This window comes from Panicum hallii, chromosome 9, assembly GCF_002211085.1.
Source record: "Panicum hallii strain FIL2 chromosome 9, PHallii_v3.1, whole genome shotgun sequence".
Classification (NCBI taxonomy): Eukaryota; Viridiplantae; Streptophyta; class Magnoliopsida; order Poales; family Poaceae; genus Panicum; species Panicum hallii.
In genome coordinates this window covers 66772899-66792456 of record NC_038050.1, presented here as the reverse complement: position 1 = coordinate 66792456, position 19558 = coordinate 66772899, and the positions used below count along the sequence as shown (strand labels likewise).

General features: G+C 46.2%; 1 protein-coding gene across 1 annotated transcript; it reads left to right on the top strand.

The window, feature by feature from the left end:
- The first annotated feature begins 11962 nt into the window (after positions 1-11962).
- Positions 11963-19364, top strand: LOC112874651 (filament-like plant protein 4). Its single transcript, XM_025938101.1, has 6 exons — positions 11963-12688; positions 14631-14731; positions 15347-15542; positions 15790-18115; positions 18191-18251; positions 18546-19364. The coding sequence occupies exons 2-6, from the start codon at positions 14645-14647 to the stop codon at positions 18972-18974; spliced, it is 3099 nt and encodes a 1032-aa protein (XP_025793886.1). The 5' UTR covers positions 11963-12688; positions 14631-14644; the 3' UTR covers positions 18975-19364.
- Positions 19365-19558: the final 194 nt, after the last annotated feature.

The window sequence follows — 19558 nt, the reverse complement described above, 5'->3', positions numbered from 1 at the left end:
AAATTTACATGCTAAAAGGACAACATATGTATCAACTAATTCATTTATTAACTCAGAGAAAACAATACGGATTTTCACAGTTACTATGGTAGGGGCATGACGCATGCAGATTATAACTGAATAAAGATTGTGGTCTTCAGAAAGAAAGAGTGACCTGGATGCAGTTACATATATTTTGATGTCCAAATGTTATATCCTAAAACATTTTCTCGCAGCCTTGGCGGGTAGGGGGAACAATCACCTCTAATAACCATCCATGCTATTGACTGGTTTGCTTGAGTAGCTAATACATATCTGACTTGTGAAATGAAAAACTTATAGCTTCAAAGTCAAAAAAAAACAATCTGTCCATATTTCCAGAATTGTGAAAGTCACAATGTTTGTACTATCTTACAAATATTTCTTTGATCTCATCATGTGAGTTTTTCTAATTTGTATCTAGGCATCACCTAACTGCACATTATTCATTAATTTGATCTCAATGTGTTTATAACAATTTCAGATTACTTGTGGTGGTGAACTTGCTGTCCTCCACGCCCTCCGAAGAATCTGCTGAAGAAGGTTTACATCTGCATTTGCTTGATCTTCTCAACTTTGATCATTAGTAGATGAGTTATATTCTTCGGTAATTGGAATACTGATAAAAGTCGAACAAACTCGAAGGTCGATGGAGGAGGTATATGAGTTATATTCTTCGGTAATTGGTGATCTAAATGTTGTATGACATATTGTGTGTGGTCAATGCTTGATGTACGTGTAATGCTCAATGTTAATCCATGTTAGAACACCATTTCTATAATTCAAATGTCAATATGGGTACGTGGGGTTTAATGTGTTGGTTTCAGTTGATATCATCAAGCATCACGCTGCTGGAAGATCTGTTGATTTTTTATTTTTTTTTGCTTTTTTCATTTCAATATGATTACATCGGCTATTCTTTCATTTATGTGATATTGTGTCTAATTGTATTATGTGTTCCCTGTACTCTGTGTATTACTGTAATTTGTTTTCATCGCCCGTAGCAATGCACGGGTACGAACCTTGCAAATATATACATTTTAAACCTTGCAAATACATACATTTTATTAGTACTAGAAAATACTTAATGTTTTTTTATTGTTTCGTGTAGTGGAAATGGATCCTACGGACAACCAAGACGAGTTAATGCACGAGCTCATTTGTGGTAGTACTGGGCAAATAGCTCCAGAGTTTCATGAGGACGAGAACGATGGCAGCCAATTTTTAAACTTGCATTATCCTGGCGACCAGGAGCAAGATATTAGTGGGGAGGAAGAAGAAAATGTCGAGGAAGCCGAGGTATGAAATTTAGTGATTCTTCCAGGCATCAGGATAAACGTTTTGTCAGTACCTACCGTGACGTACACTAGTTGCTAGCAACCCGCTTGATAAATTTGCGATTCTTTCAGGCATCAGGATCGACGAGGCCTAAACGGAAACGTGGCTCCAAGAGGAAGATGGTAGGATGTACGACCATCACGGAGATCAACGAAGCAACCGGCGAGCCACTAGCCCCTGGTCAAATTAAGACGACCTTTGTAAATCAATTGGGATATCTTGTTAGGGAGAACGTCCCCATAAAGTACAAGCTTTGGAAGAGAAATAAAGTCTCTGATCGACCTGAAGATATCGTGCCAGATTCAGAGAAAGATTTGTTATGGAAAGAGGTGTCGTTGCACTTCAACTTTCCCCCAGGCAAAGCTGACAAAGTAAAGGGATGGGCATTTAAGAAGATGGCAATTCAGTTCGCCTCGTTCAAGAAAAAATTGGTGGCAAACTTTGTGAACAAGGGCCTCACACCAGATTTTGATAAAGTCTGGAAGAAGCAACGAGAGTGGTGGAATGAATTCGTGAATTACAAGCGCAGTGCTGACAGCATGGCAGCCTCGATTCAAGGCAAAATGAATGCTAGCAAAAAGACAAACTTCCATAGACTTGGGCCTGGAGGTTATAAGGTTGCTGTTCCGAAATGGGAAAAGATGGAAAATAATTTAATTGCAAAAGGAATCGTACCGCAGACCTTGAGTTGGCCCAAACGAGCAAGGTATTACTTCTATGCTCATGGAGGCACACTGGACCCCGACACTGGAATGTTTGTGACTAGCGACGTACTAAGAGAGGCTGCCCAAAGACTTGACGAGGCAATGAGGCGTACGGAAGAAGGAACCTTCCAGCCCAACAGAGAGAATGACGAGCTGACTTACGCTCTTGGGAATGCGGAACACACTGGACGGACCCGAGGCATGGGCGTAGTTCCGTGGAAATATGGCTTTTCCGGAGATCTCGAAACCTACCGAAGCCGATGCAGAAGCAAGGCAGTAGTGGCAGAGAAGATCTGTAGCCTAGAAAACCGGATAATGTCACTTGAGGCAGCAGTTGGGCAACGCTCGGATCAACCAGCTGCCAATGTGGAGTTCAGCACCCCTTCCCAGCGTCGTAGCAGTGTTGCTTCCACAGAGCACCCTGCTTTGGGTGCCGACAGGACGAGGGACCCCATCGACGACATTACCGTTAGGACCCAGTGTGAGCTTCTGGTTCTTTATGGGAAAAAGCTCAAAGTTTGTGCTGAGGGTTATGCGGAAGTCCAAGAAGAAGGCAGTACAATACATTGCCAGCCAATTCCTGAAGGATTCGCCAGAGTCTTTGTTGACCGAATTACTGAAGAACGCTGGGAAGACTTGGACCTCCCGATCCCTATAAGTCCTGAAGAAACAGAACTACAACATGCCGTACACACATGGATTGCGTGGCCAAAGCGCGACATAAGATTGGTGCAAGCAACCACAGATTCCGCTCGGTGCTCAAGGCAAAGATCACCAACGCCACCTGATGACAGGAATCCTAGTGTTGGCCCACCTTCTCCACCGCCTGCACGGGACCCCAGCATGGATCCGCCATCACCAGCCGCACAAAGCGAGCCAATTTCGGCATCATCACCAGCCGCACAACAGAATCAGAGTCAGCGACAAAAGGCATACACGGTACCTTCGGTCCAGCCATCTCATAAGCAGCAAAGAAAGAAGAAAGCGAAGGCTCCAGAAGAGAAAGAGGCAGAAGAATCGTTTCAAACCTTCTTGCTGAAGCGCAAGCTACTGAGGGAGGCTGCGAACAAGAAGCCAGAAATAGATCCGGCTGCGAAGGCACACTTCGTTAAACACTTCATTAAAGATCCCACCAAGGAGAAAGAAAGGGAGTCGGATTATGATCGGCAGATCAGAAAGTGCTATAACAATCCCAAGAATCGACGGATCAATGCAAAGACTGTTCCCCAGCTCGGAGAGCAGTCCAAACAATCGATCGCTTCGTTGATAGTGCCGCGTGAAGAATGTCCTGATGAATCAAGAGATCCGTTGACCATGGCTGGGATGATATTGCAAACTGATCTAACAAGGGCTCAATTGCTTGGGGAGGCCCTACAGGATGCCCGCGGCAGGAAAAAGTTTGTACTTGGTGAACCTTTGATATGGCCAGAGTTATTACCATTCCTACCAACGAGAATGGCCGAGTTACACAAATGGTATGCCGTGCAATCTAAAGCTAATCAATTAGAGATGTTCCCAGCCCGGATTAAAGATGAGCATTTCTGGCGGGAGGCAGGTGAAGTATATATCGAGTTTGAAGCACTTTACGATTTATACCATCAAGATGCCCTTGACAAGTCCCTCCTGAGTGTATGGTGCATGTGAGTATTGTCTCTCGTTTCATTATTTTTAGCCTTGTGTGTTGACTGATCCCCGTTTTTCTTGTGTCCCGTAGGTCAAAAATTCAAATTTGCCGAAAAAAGAACTTCCATAACGTCGGGTTCTTCGACCCCGATATTATACACGAGAAAACGGTAGAGCAAAGCCCTGAAGAAATAGTCAATATTATATACAGGGGGTTGCGTAAGAATAGCATGTGTCCCTTCATTCTCTTGCCATACAACCATCAGTGAGTCATTCTTTGTTAGCCTCTTGTTTTCAATCCCTTCTTATTAATAATACTATTTAATAACTATTTTAATCAACATTAATTGGTTATGCGTATGTATATGCACAGCTTTCATTGGATATTGCTTTGTATTCGGATTGAGGAGCACAAGGTCTTGGTGTACGACTCGTTAAGGCAAGATAAATCAAAGTACCAAGATCTCATCGAGGTGGTAAATACTGCATGGCATCGCTACCTCCGCAAACACATAGGCTTGCCCATAGGTGAAATCGAGCCTCTTTGTTGGGTGACTGATTTTCCGGTATGAATATACTCTCGCTACTAATGTCATTCGTAATAAACATCAGAAAAATTCTATATCTTAACCCACATTTGTCCATAGTGTTGGAGACAGGGACAAGGAAACAACTTATGTGGATACTACGTATGCGAGTGGATCAACACTTTTGCAAGTGAAAAAGGGCAAATGACAGTGGAGGCATTCAATGTACGTGAGCACAGTCACATCTGCTCATCATTTTAATTCATTATCTTTTATTCTCATGTTTTTTCGAAAAATGTGACAGCATTGGCGGATGAAAGAAGAACTTATTGAAATGGCTCGGATCAGGGCAATTCAAGAAGCAATATGCGGATTCCTGCTCGATGAAGTCATAAATCCTAAGGGCGAATTTTATGGCGATGTCCGTACAAGCGTCGCCGAAAAAGATCCGACGACGGGGAATTTGATAAATTACTATAGTTGATGTTCTTACTAATTTGTAATATCTCAAGTACTTTTAAACTCCTAAGTGTTCCATACATGATGAATATATATATATAATATTAGTGTAATATGCTGTCCTAATATTACTGTGCAATGCAAAAAGTACGATTATGTAGTCGCATACGGTACAAATACGCATAGCCATACGTATAATGGAACGAAAAACGAAAAACAAAAGGTAAGAACATCAACCCTAAACCCTAAACCCTATACGTATAAAAACGAAAAACAAAAGGAAAATAAAAAAAGATTTAGTGCCGGCCAGTTATACCAGCCGGCACTAACCTTGCTGCCAGGAGCCGGGCAGGGTCGGGCAAGTTAGTGCCGGCTGGAGTAACAGACCGGCACTAACACGCTCCAGTTAGTGCCGGTCAATAAAGCCGGCACTAACGGCTGTCACGTTAGTGCCGGCCGTTTAGTGCCGGTCACAGGGACCGGCACTAAATCTCCCTGTGACCGGCACTGATGTGCCTTTCTCCGGCAGTGCTTGTAGTACGGTCATGGCACCAAGCTAAAGAGACCCGGCGACCCCACACGAACTGTCCGTCCAGATGCCCCGTCGATTCCTCCCCGCTCGACCATCCAACTAATCGACCGATCGATGCCCAGGCATACATCCCCGGCCCGCCGGTGCACCGCGGCGAGATCGATCGATCGCCAAACCGAACACAACACTGAGCGTCGTCGGTCGAGCGATACCGGATCGCCAGCCACCCGTCACGTCACGTCCCGTACAGACACACCGCCCGTTGCCTTCGCACCTGTGTCTGCGGCGCGCGACTGGTGGTCCAGGCGCCCGGCGAGCACGTATCCGCACCGCACGTCAGTGCGCGGCGGTCGGCGTCGACGCCGAGGCGGAGGCGACGACAGCAGGGGGGGGGAGGGGGGGAGGCGCGCTGAGAGGTACCCGCGACCTAACGGCGGCGGCGCGCGCCAATGGCCGCGGGCCGGGCATCCGCTCGCGCGAGGAGGCGGGGGCGAGGATCGTGGTGGTGTGACAAGTTAACAACGCGAGCGAGAGAGAGTGTGTGGCCGGGTAAAGGTGGCGGGGACGGCGACGCGGCAACCGACTCGTTCCTTTTTCCTCTGCCTGCCAAAGCGCCAAGGCCGCGGTGCTGCGTCGCGGGGAATCCGAAAAGGGGAAAGGGACGCGGCCGCCGGGGGCGCGGGGAGGGGACCGCCCCTCGCACCGTCGCGCTCGTCTGCTTCGGCTCATTCCGCGCACGCATGCTCGCCGCTGCCCCCGGCTTTGGGTGATGGGCGTGAAGGGATAAAGGGCTCATCTCATCAGCCGGGTAGCCGTAGGAGTGACTAGGACAAGGGTAGTAGGGTTCATTACTCTAGCTAACTTTCCTACTATCCGGCTAGAGCAAAATGAAAACCGAAGAGCTAGAAAAATGGATCGACGTGTTCCGGAGAAGAGAGAACGCTGGAACGGAATGAAAGCAGAGAACGAGCCAAGATGAGGCGAGAACGCTGTAGACCTCACGACGCTGTACTAGCTGGCAAAGCTGTTGCATCGGGGAGCAATCCATCCCTGATTCTATTCTGAGACCGACATCGACTCGAGCTCCCCATACGCACGCACCAGCACGTCTACGAGAAACTTAGTAGGAGTGCCACCACCAATCACGGGGAGGCCATGAAGGGTACCCCACAGATTTGGCCATGCGTCATTCGGCCGAGCAACTCACCTTCGTGCCCAGGTGCTCTTGTTCCGGGGGGGAAATCATCAGTGAGTGCACGAGAGGGCAGTATGGCCATGCCTTCCAGTTTCAGCTAGACCAAGAATTCAAGCTCTACGCACTACGCTTGACCAGCGCAGGCGCTCGTCAGTTTCGTGCCGTCGCTGTCGACGCGCTATTTCTTGTTACCAGAGGGGGGGCGTCCTGTAGACTGTTCACGCATACTCTTCTGCTGCTCACACAGTGTTTCCCCAGGTTCAGGGCTATACCTGTCGTCCTCAGACTCCTCACTCGTCAGCCATCCGTTCGCCTGTAGAGGGAAAGGTACGCCGAGCAACCGCCCAGTGCCACGGTTAACTGTTCGGTCTCACTCCTCGATGATGGCTAGTGAACGCCGGAGGATGCCAGCTACAAAAAGCGCCGGAGCTGCTTGTGTGCGCGGTAGGCCGTAGTACCTTGCTTGCATATGTTTGAGCTATAAGTGGATGGATCGGAAGTGGCCACCCAACCCAAAGATATTCTTATAAAAAAACAAAAAATATTATATCAGCAAAGGAGGAGCATGGCATGAATGGAGATGAAAAAGCAATTGTCCTGGCCTCACATTCGATTTCGGAAATGATACAGACCCTTTACTTTTCTTCACGGATTGGGCATTTAGCTTTCATTGGCTGGGGTGTGTGTGTGTGTCTATATATCTATATATCTATATATATATATATACCACTCCATTTTTAGAGAAAAACCAATCTATTGACAATTGTTGCTTTTTAGTTGCCTTGCTATTTTAGTTAAGTCGACTTATTTGACACTCAAACATGATTATTGTGGAAACTGCAAGTGATGCAGTACCACTATGAATGCATATTAATACATTGTGAAATAAAAATATCAAAACGATTTGAAACTACTCCTGAACAATCCATGGTACTACATTTCAATAGTTTTGATTGTAACTTGGTTTGAAATTTTGGGGATTCGATGTGAGATTCTGAAATATCTCGATTATATAGAAAATTCAGTTTGGACTAAACCAATAGTACCCCCCCAAAACAAAAAAAGGTAGACGGATCCTGATTTTTTAAAAGTCAATCTTCATGTATTTTGGCCAACAACTTGTCAAATTATATGCATCTTAATTTATAAAAGATATATAAATTTTGTATTCTAGTATCTTACACTATTTAATTTATTTAAGTGTATTGTATACTGTAAAAGAAATCTGTGATTCAAATATACCTCTCAATACTTTTGTTTCAAATTCTATAAGCCTATTAAAGACGAACTGATAGAGTAATCGCCATACTTTTTATATGGAAATGCAGATACTTCGTTGAAAAAAGGCATTGTGGGATATAGGAGTAATCTATGCGACTGCAGCATGTATGCATTTAAAAAGAGCTATGCCAAAAGTAATTTACTCCGCGCTATAACATCACCAGGCATATTCATTCACGTCCGTTTGAAAGTCTGGGCTACTGCGTTGCAGCTGTGCACCCGCTGCACATTCTGCCGCTTGTCCCCCATTAAAAATAAAGCGGTAAAACTCTCGGGCGGCCTGCAGTCAAAGCCTGTCCTTGGCAGTTCTTTTAATCACTTGGTTTAATGAAGCTGACTACGTGCTCTTTTACAGCTAAGCTTTTGATGCACTGGCCGGCTGTCAGCAGTGGCGGTGCGAAACTATTCCTTGGGACCTCCTGCAATCTTCTTTCTAGGACGCACGGGAAAAAACAATTATTCCGAATGTAGGACGACAGCCCGTGCAACAGCGCGATGCCGTGCACAAGGAAGTTAACTGAACGTGATATAGGAGCTCTTAGTACGATTCAGAGAACAGAGCAGATCAAAGAAACTTTTTTTTTTTGCAGGGAACTAATTAACATGCACATGATCATCAGAGACCAGGGAAACGAACATGCCTACGATCAAGGAGCACACATGACAGAAGCAGACAGAGGGTGCAGGATAACATCTCATTCTCATCGAGTAGCAGGGCACTCCATTGGATCTGGCCAGAGGGCTCTAGAAAGGAGCAACGCTTGGCCCGCCCGCCCCACGCGCCCCCCCCCCCCCCCGGGTTTCAGCCCAATCAGCGCCAAATCTTTCGGCCGTAGCCCCACGCACGCACGCTCCCCAGCCATGATTACGCAGGATGGCTTCGGACACGGCACACGGCCGGCCACGGAGTACTCCCACCTCGAATTCTGCTGCTCCGCACGTCTGGTTCCCACGGGCAGCGAGCTGATCGACTCGGCTCGCCACGCTCTCGACTCTCGAGGCAGAAATCGTTGCGGCCAAAGGGGTAACGGCTCGGCTCGGCGTCGGGGCGGCGGCGGCCGGCCGGGCGCGCCGCTCGCATCGGAGCCGTCGGATCCGCCGCGCAACGGCGCAGCAGGTGCGTCTCGCGCGCGCGGACCCAAGGCCGCCGTGTCGCTGCCCGTATTAAATCCTCTCGCCTCATTGTGAGCGCTCGCTGACATTGCTGGTAGCTCGAGTGGCGCTGTAGCCTGTGGTAATACGCGCCACCTACTCCTTGTTCGCTTGCGCTTGGACGGTTGCCCGAGCCCGGCTAATCGTCGCCATCGCGGCCGTAGCCGTTCGCTCCAACCGCTACTTGTTCCTCTCCCCAATCCCCATCCGATGTGATTAGATTATATTAGATTAGATGGACGCCGATAATGCTCGCCTCGCCGCGAGTATTCTATGCGGCGTGGCGGTGACATGCCAGTATGCCACTGACCCGCTGTCTGACACGGGTTGGGACCTTCTGAACTTGGCAGCAGCATACGTGGTCATAGTAAAATGTCACGGGCACATGCGCAGGCCTAGAAGCCTAGTACACAGGCTAGTCGAACAGGCAGAAGCCTTGGTCCGGACGAGGGAGAGAGAGGGGGAGAGTGAATGAGCTGTACTGCCGCCACTGGTATCTTTGGATCCCCTCCTCTTTTCTGGCGCCAGGAGCTGGATTTGTGATCTGAACGAGCTTACCTTTCCATGGCATCCCCACCTATGACCTACCAAACCTTCCGGGCTCACATTGTTTACTTTCACACATGCGAAAGATAACCAAGGAACAGGGCAGTCAATGTAGGGGAAGCTCAACGGCGTCGTGGGAGGCGCCAAGTTGGAATCTCTGGCTGGTTTCCTAAGGAACCAATGACATTTCCTGATTGAGGCGTTAGCGTTGCTTAAGAGGAAGATCTTCGCGGGCTGTCATGGTTTATTCAGGAAAGGAGAAATTAGGAGGTGTTTAGAGACTGAATTTTGCCGGTCAGTCACCTTTCATGAAAATGCCCTTGGGTGCGCCTACTAATTCCTCATTTTCTAAAGCTTCTTTTCCTCATATCCTTTTCGATCCACACACAATAGGGGACCTTTCTGTTTACGACCATAGGTAGTAGTAGGTGGTGAGCTGTTGCGAGTTCTACCAATCAGATTTGTACTGCTGCAATTTTTTAACCAGCAGCCACCAGCAAGGCAGCAATAACCTTTTTTTCCTTTCCCAACAAAAGCAAGGCATCCAACACGAATGCTAAGGGCCTATACCAATCTTTTCCTTTTGAGATCGATAAACAACTGGGCAGGGCTGGGTGCCGGTGGTACCCGCTGATTGGAAATTGCCAAGGATCGGACGGATGCGACAACAATGCATCAATTCGGCTTTCAGTTGTTGCATCATCCAGTGCGCTTTCAAAAGCTGATGCTGAATGAGCCTTTGGAGGCTAGCGATGTTCCAACTGACCGCTCTTGTTGGTTACACTCGCCCTGATTAGTGCTCTCCTGCCCGTGCCAGGTTTTATAAGAAAAAAGATGGCTCGGTTGAGCTGTTGGTAGCAGATTGGAATGAATGATATGGATGTTAGAAGATCAGGGACAAGTGTCATAGATTAAACCTGCATACTGAATGTGCACATCTCACCTACCGATTCGATCCCAGCTGCTGTCTGCTACACAGTATTAGTGTTCCTCTTTTTTTTTTTTTAAGGAGAACTCTAATGCATACGCCGGACATGGACATCGGATATGACCAGATGCCGGAGAGGAGCAGAGTAACCGTGTGGGAACGAAGCAGGCGGTTTGCTCGCATGATTTGCATGGGCGATGTGGCGCTGCCCTCCGCGTCTCGGTTGTTGTGGACGCGGCGGCGTTGGCGCCGGGCTCCAGCTGTCAGCGCAAGGAACCACCTCGCAAATGCAACAGATTACTAACATGCTAGCAGGTAGGAGCACAAATAAAAATAGTAACCGTTCCTTCTTATTTCACATTTTGAGTTATTTTACTAGAAATTGAGTTGCATTCTACCCTGGGTTTCAATCCAAAACCGCAGAACAGCAAATTACGTGTTAGGGATGTTTGTTTCCCAGCGGGCTTATTTTAAATTCTGTCACATTGGATGTTTGGATACTAATTAGGAGTATTAAATATAGATTAATAATAAAATAAATTTCATAACCTCTAGACTTATTCGCGAGACAAATCTATTAAACCTAATTAGTCCGTGATTAGCTCATGTGATGCTACAGTAACATGTGCTAATTATAGATTAATTAAACTTAATATATTCATTTCGTGAATAAACCTTAGACTATACAATTAGTTTTATTATTAGATTATGCTTAGTCTTTCTAATTAATATTAAAACATGCGACATAGTTTAAAATAAACCTCAGGAATTTTAGTACAGAGTATACGATGCATACTATAGCGAAGTACAGCTCATGTTAGCAGACAGCACGAGTGGTGACGTGTGATCATTTAGTACCAGTTGTAGAGTAGTGGTATGACTTTCAGTAGGCAAAATGATTCCGGACTACCCCGGTGCACTAGTGCCGTCACATGATGCCATCTAGTGTGAAGTTGAGTCGGATTGTACCGTGTGTCCTGGAGCAAAAATTGAGGCTCCTTTGAAAAAGAAACTAGCTTTTTTAAAAAAAAAAGGGCCCCAAACCATAAACTTGCTTCAAATAGTATATCTTAAAAACAGAAGCCCTACAAAGTTAGGGCCTGTTCGTTTCCTGCTATCTAAACTTTAGACCCATCACATCAAATAGAATCTTGCTATTTAGAAGTATTAAATAAAATCTGTTTATAAATTTTTTTGCACAGCTAGGTGCTAATTCGCGAGACAAATTTAATGAGCCTAATTAATCCATAATTTGCCACAGTGATGCTACAGTAATTATTCGCTAATCATGGACTAATATACCTCATTAGATTCGTCTCGCGAATTAGCACTAGGGTTCTGCAATTAGTTTTGTAATTAGACTTTATTTAATACTTCTAAATGATAAGATTCTCTTTGATGTGACCCCTCTAAAGTTTAGGTACCCGGAAACGAACACACCCTTAGTATTAAAACAAAACTCCAATTTATCACTGTTCCGAGATAGTGGTTTTACTGTTGCTGTCAATTTCAATTCTTTCTCTTTTGAGGTGATGTGTAATTCTCTGCTGGCATCACTCCCCCTTTCTCTCTCCTCTCTCCTTCCTCAGAGCAGCAGCTGCAGAGCTCCCCTCCCAGCTTTTCCCCACTCCCCCCACTTTCTTCCCTCGCCGCCTCCTCCCTCCCTGCCATCGCCCCCGCTTTTTAGCCCACCTACCGGCAGCAGCCGCAGGCCGCAGCGCCCCCATAACAAAAAGCACCCGCACCTCCATTCCCCACCTCTCGCAGTCTCGCTCTCCCTCCCTCCCTCTTCTGATCTTCTCACCCCTTCAAACCAAAACCCAAACACCACCACCGCCTCCACCACTCATCGCAGCAGCAGAGAGCCGAGAGGAGAGCCGCATTGCCCAAACCAGGCGAGCCGCAGTGCCGCACCCGGCCGCCCCACACCGTGCACGCGACGGCCGCACCGAGCCGGGTGCAGGCGCCAGCGCCGCCAGCTGCACCAGCCTACGCGCTTTGGCCTGGCGCTAGCGCTCGCAAGTAGCAGCGGGGGGCGAGATTCCAAAGGGAAAAGGCTCCGGGAGCAAAAGGGGAGGCGAGGTGCGGAGGGGGGAAAAGCGGCGGGAGTGGCCAGTGTGGAGGGGAGGGAGTCCAGTCCAATCCAATCCAGCCGGACCCCGGCCGACGCGGCTGCCGCAGCGGTGACTGGCTGGAAGGGAAGTGTGCGCGGCAAGCGACGCACGCCACCGACACCGGCACCGACACCCCCGCGCCGATCGGAGCCGCGCGCCAGATCCAACGCCCCGCCGGAAACGCGGCGGATTCCGGCGCCCGCGACACCGCCTCGGATCTGCATTCCGTTCAGGGCCTCCTCCTGATCGCCCCGCGCCCTCGCCTCCCCAAGTAAGCTCCCGCTTCCTTTCGCCTTGTGCCCTTGTGCTTGCTCGGTATGTTTTCTGTATTTTCCGTTCGTTGCTATGATGCAGTTGCTTTTCCCGTTCGTTTGAGCAATGCGTATAGCAATTTTACTACGACTTGTTCGGATTTTTTTTTTTATGATCATGTGTTTTGACGGGGGAGCCTTGATGCGGAGTTCCTCTGTTCATGTTGGCCTCTCCGAAGTTTTACTGTGCAGTTTAAACCCAAAATTTCTCCACAGTTTCTGAACATCCTTTCCACCGCGCCGCTCGCTTTGTTGTTGGTTCCGCCCTCCGGGCTTTCCGCTTCGTGTTTCCTTGTCCTTTCTGGACGGAACTCTTAATTCAGTTGCAGCGAGGATCACTCTCGCTGCGTCGGTTGCACACAAATAGTTGCGCTGGGGCAAGTCCGCAAGTGGAGTCGCCATGCTCCCTCTCTGCTTCGTCTTTCCCCGTCTCACGCTGGTCTGCACTCTACTTCTGAGACATGGAACATTCCGAACTCAATTTTACCTTAATTTTATTCTTGTTGTCCGTAAAAAGAATGCACTGGTACGGACGCTTACTCACTCCTCCATGGGATTAACTGATAAGGGCTTCTAGTACTACTAATGCTGCTGCCAAGATTAGGAAGACGGAGATGAGAGGACGCACGCCGCAAGACACGCAAGGACAATGATGCAACAAGGCATCTGGTTAAAAGCCAAATCCACCGAGCGGAGACCGCCATCAATGTCCGTATCGAGTTTGGGGTAGTAGTAGCTCCGAGCTTTTAAGCCGGGTCACGCGCGCCTTCCATACGGCCGGAACCACCGGTTCTTTCACCGGAACGTCGGAACGCAGACTTGCTAGAACTGGCAGCTGGAGCGGTGTAACCATTGATTTTTGATTCGTCACCTATGGCCGGGGGAGCTGTAGGCGTCCGGTCAGGTCATCTCGGCCGGATAAACATATGCTACCCCCACGCCGGCAATTACTTCCGCGGGCGTCTTAGGTGCCCGTCTTAACTGCGGTTCTTGCCGGGCGGGCCTGCCTGCCTCCGTTCGCGCTGAGCTCTACAGCCTGTGCGCTTTGCAGCTGCAACCCAACGCGCGATGATGGTCCATGCGGAGAAGATACCGCGTCAATTGAGCTCAGTTAGGTGCGCACACATGAGTGATAGAGTAGGACAATAAGCTTACTTGCCCGCGTCAATGCCCTGGCCTAGTTCTGGCATGACGGTGATCGGATCGGGTGTACTGTGCTGTGCTCGCAACTTGGCCTCGCGTGGGGCCCGCCCGCAACAACGCTTGCTGATTGTACCGGGTGTTCTTGCTTGAAGGATTGGTTTCGCAGGGATTCGATTCTTTTGGTCTACCTTGGCCCTGAGCCTGCCCTGTCCTATATAGCTGTGGCTCTACTGTGGCAGAAGCTTCTGCCTTTTGATAATTGGATTGGATGTTTACGCGGCCTTCGAGTGGAATGTTAAGATAGTTGAGCTGGTGAGATGCGTTCGGATTTATGAACCCTACACGGCCGCACTGTTGACTGATTGGAGTTGTTGATTGTATTATTGGGATTATTTTATAGCTATATATAGTAGAATGATTGTGAACTTAAGTGTGGGAAACACTTGCCCAACATCCGTTGTTCCACTAGTTTCTTATCTATGATATGCAAACTGGGGGTCGTGACGGCTGTGCCAATTATGGAAGTTGTATGTAGTACCTCATTTGTCTGATGGCTGGAGCCATACATTAGTTTCCTGTCTAAATTCTTCACAGTTGTTATTGTATAATTTAGGTTCACTTACTTTTTAGTTTTGACGTTTCCAGTCTCCAAAAGTGTATATTGGGTTTAATGTGTCCTGCAAGGTTATTTTCTTAAATTTCGGTACCTGATCTCAGGTTAACTTTGTACTGATTGTACCTTGTGGTCTTGCTTATTAGATACTCTGCAACCGATGGATCGACGCAGCTGGCCTTGGAAGAAGAAATCATCTGATAAATCATCAAACGGAGATGCGTTGCAGAATTCCAATCAAGAACAGGTTTGCCAAGCTTTCTTGTGTAGTATTATTTTAGATTGGTCTAAGTGGCAGTGTTTTAAGAGAATATTAACCTTTCTTTTTTCTGCTTTACACGGCCAGAAGAAAGATTTGATAGGTGCAATACCATAGGGACTGTTCTGAATTAACTGATGTCACGATCCTTGGTTGCTAGTCCATGCAGACATGTCCCTTTAGTTAATTTTCTCTTCCTTTAGCCATAAGGTTTATTGTCTTGACTGTGCCTTCAAACCTATGCCAATATGTCCCTTATTGTGATCTTTTCACATTATTCTTTTTATCATTTTCTTTCATGCACCTGGGTGGTGTGGCAAAAGGGTCACATAATACTTGACAAAGGAACGGTCAGCACTAGTTGTTCATTTTGTTTTTATTTTAAAACCCAAAAGGTTGGGCAGTAAATTTATCCATTAATTATGTAATCCTCCCTCTGTTCTTGAATATATGACAGTTACCAGTTACGACAAACATATTAGTTCATTTTTTTAACTAGTTTGCTTGTCCTAAACGACATGAATTTAAGAACAAACCTGATTTTAAAGATTTAGCTTATCTTTAACGTATATTTCTGTTGAAATAACATTTCCTTCTATGCAGGAAGATAAAGCTCCAAAATTTGTGCAAATTTCACCGCAAACATATGCAAATCTTACAGAGTCAGAGGAAAAAGTAAAAGTTTTAGAAGAAAATGTGAAGGTCTTGAATGAACAACTCTCTGCAGCACAATCTGAGATCACAACTAAAGATGCACTAGTGAAACAGCATGCAAAAGTTGCCGAAGAAGCCGTATCAGGTGTGCATAAGTTGAACTTTAGTTTTCTTTCTGAAACATATTTATATAAATCGTTTTCTTGTTTAGATAGAATAATTATTAGTATGCATCATATTTGGTCTGTTATCTATGACTCATGAAAGTAGGCTGGCTTCTCTAGACAAACTTTCTGTGGTAGTATCTTCTGTTTTTCTACAAGATACAGCCTAGTTTATGAGATCACTATACTGAACGAATTGGTGACATGATTTATGTTTTGTCATGCTAGGTTGGGAGAAAGCTGAAGCAGAGGCCTCCGCACTGAAGCTTCAGCTAGAAACTGTTACATTGTCTAAGCTTGCAGCTGAAGAAAAAGCTGCCCATCTGGATGGTGCGTTGAAAGAATGCATGAAGCAAGTAAGAACTGTTAAGGAAGAAGGTGAGCAGAAACTACATGATGTAGTCTTTGCAAAAACCAAACAGTGGGAGAAGATAAAGGCCGAGTTCGAAGCAAAATTAGTTGAATTTGAACAGGAACTCATAAGGGCCGGTGCTGAGAATGATGCACTCACAAGATCACTCCAAGAACGGGCAGAATTGCTGATGAAAATTGATGAGGAAAAAGCTCAAGCAGAAGCTGAGATTGAAGTCTTGAAAAGCACAATCCAGTCAGGCGAAAGGGAGATAAATTCCCTCAAATATGAACTGCATGTTGTCTCCAAAGAGCTTGAAATACGCAATGAAGAAAAGAACATGAGCGTGCGCTCAGCTGATGTAGCAACTAAACAGCATCAGGAAGATGTCAAGAAAATATCAAAACTTGAAGCTGAATGCCAAAGATTACGTGGCCTTGTTCGGAAGAAGTTACCTGGTCCGGCTGCACTAGCTCAAATGAAAATGGAGGTGGAGAGCTTGGGCAGAGAGTATGGAGACCACAGAGTACGACGATCCCCTGCAAAGAATTCTAGTTTCCATCGTCCTATGTCTCCTATGTCTCCTGTTCCTGATTATGCCATAGAGAACTTACAACACATGCAGAGAGATAATGAGTTTCTAACTGCTCGTCTATTAACAATGGAAGAAGAAACCAAGATGCTAAAAGAGGCACTGACAAAGCGAAACGGTGAGCTACAGTCATCAAGAAGCATGTATGCTAAAACAGCAGGCAAGCTCCGAAGCTTGGAGGTCCAAATGTTGACTGGAAACCAACATAAGAGTCCAACTCCAAACATGGATATTCACTTTGATGGTGCACTGAGCCAAAATGGAAGCAACCCACCTAGCATGACTTCAATGTCTGAAGATGGTGTTGATGATGAAGGAAGTTGCACGGAATCTTGGACCAATGCTCTAGTATCTGAGCTCTCTCACTTCAAGAAAGAGAAAGCGGCCAAGAGCAGTGCGACAGAAGACTCCAATAGGTTGGAACTCATGGATGACTTCTTAGAGATGGAGAGATTAGCATGTTTGTCTTCTGAGGCTAATGGCAATGGCAGTACCATCGACAAAATGAAGATAGATGAAGTTGGGGCTACTTTGTCTGGTATTACTGAAGGAGATGGTGTTAAAGATTTGCAGTCAGCTTCACCAGTGTCAGAAACTACATCTAGTAAACAGCAGCTATCCGAGAAATCTTCACTTTTGAAATTGCAGTCAAGAATATCTTCATTACTGGATTCTGAATCACCAGAGAACAATGCAGGAAAGATGATTGATAGCATTAGAAATATTTTGAAGGATATTGAAGATGAGGCAGATTCGATAAATGCAAATGGGACTCATCACTTGGATGGGACCTTAAGTTCAGGTAGCAAATGTGCCATGGATCAAGAACTAAAGAGTGCCATATTTAGGATTCAAGACTTTGTCAAGTTGCTTGATCAAGAACTCTCCAAGTTTCAAGGCCAGTCATCTGATTATGATGGGCTATTTGAGAAAACACAACACTTCTCTGCATTAATTGACAAAGTTTTGTCAAATGATAATGGCCTAAATGACTTTGTCATGGCACTATCTGTTATCTTGTCAGAAACTAGTCAGATTAAGTTCACAATGTCGAGAGACAACAGCAATGAAGCAGAAAGTAATAACTTAGATTGTGTTGACAAAGTGACTCTACTTGAAAATAAGGTTCAGCCTGAGCCTGTAAAAGACAGTGTTTCTGATCTCTGTCCACTACTGCCTCGTTCATCTTCTGATCCTGAGTTTGAGGGGCCTGCTGATGCTGGATTTGATGCTAAGACTGCACTGAAGATATGCTCACCAGAGGAATATGAACAACTTATATCTGAGAAGACCAATTTGGAGGTAGAACTAGCGAAGCGCAATGACATAATAGAAGAAACAAAGGTTAGATTAGGTGATATGGAGAAAAACTTGGAAGACTTTACAGCCAAGTTGGCTGACAGTGAGAAATCAAATAGCTTGAGTGAGACACAGTTGAAGTGTATGGCCGAATCCTACAAGTCACTTGAATCGAGAAAAGTTGAATTAGAGAATGAGATAGAAGTATTGCGGTCCAAAATAGATACTTTAACAGCTGAACTCACCGATGAAAGACAAAGTCATCAGGAGGACTTAGCCAAATACAAAGACCTCGAGGAGAAGATGGAAAGGTGAAAATCAAATCCTTTATCATGCAAATTACCATCTGCCTGATTTCTCTTCTGACTTGGTTTTATGATTTGAAGGTATGAGTTGGAGAGGAGTTCAATGTTTGTAGATGAGGATCCGGATACCAATTCAAAGCAGGTACGATAGTTCAAAAACATCTAGTTTCGAAAGTTTTTCACATTTCTATTGCCTACCTTCTATTCATTTGTAGCTTCTTGATGAAAAAATACTGGCAGTACCCTTCTGACTAGTGAATAAAGGCTTCCGAATCATTAAACACGGCAGCATGAAATCACATAATACACGCAAGAGCTAAACCCATTTGAACATTTTTCAAGATTACTCTGAGCTATAGTTTTTTTATGCTGAACTATTGAACATTTCTTGACATGGAATACTTTAACATCTATTTTTGTATTTAAATGATGACAGGAGAAAGAGATAGCGGCTGCAGCGGAGAAGCTTGCAGAGTGCCAGGAGACAATACTGATTCTTGGCCGTCAGCTGCAAGCTATGCGTCCTTCAGCTGACTCTTTAGGTTCTTCACCCAACCGGCAACGTATGGAGGACTTTCTGCAGGATTCTGTAGGAACAACCGCAGGAGAGTTTTCCCAGAAGCCGGCAGGCCAACCTGATACAGACCAGGAAATTCTTGGGGCAGGAAATGAGTCTCCCGTCAATGGATTCAAGACACACATGACCCCTTCTGATGCTGACGGGAGCCCTTTCCCTACTCCAAACAATTCCAAGCGTCCGAAGCATCGATCGAGATCCTCTTCGTCTTCATCGTTCGCTAACCACCAGTTGCCAGAGAAACAGAGTCGCGGATTCAGTCGTTTCTTCACAAAGGGCAAAGAGTGAAAAATTCTCCTGGTTGCCTCATCAGATTTGTTGATCAGTGACGCCGAATGGGTGGGATGGTGGAGGCCATGAATTTCTGTAGAGCTAGTGGGGCAAGCCTGCTTGTGTATTCTCCCAGGTGATGCCTTGGGTTGCTGGAATAATACTCAGCTTGCAGTCCAGCAGGTTGTGGCGAGAGTGTGTTTGGGAATGTAAGCCATCGGTATCTACTCTGCTAGAGCTTCTCCGGGTTGCTGTGTGTTTGAAACCTCACTAAAACCTCACTGTACATGTGCTTACTTGCCTGAAGAAGAGCATGGTTGTTGGTTTGTGTTGAATCCTCTTGTGAAGTAGCCTGTGTATTGGCCTTGGACTGGATTGTTGTACAGTTAACCTGGGTTAATTACTTCAGCATCAAGGGTGTCGATGTATGTTTGGTGACCAGTCTGAAATCCTGATGGCGCTGCGCCATGCCGGCCCAATGCTAGAGTTTGTGTGCTGTGCATACCCAGCGGCGCCACGTCCGCGTTAGATGCTGCTCACCGGCATTTTGGCATGATGAAACTTCGCGCAATTTCAATCGCATGTAGTCTAGTAGGAACATA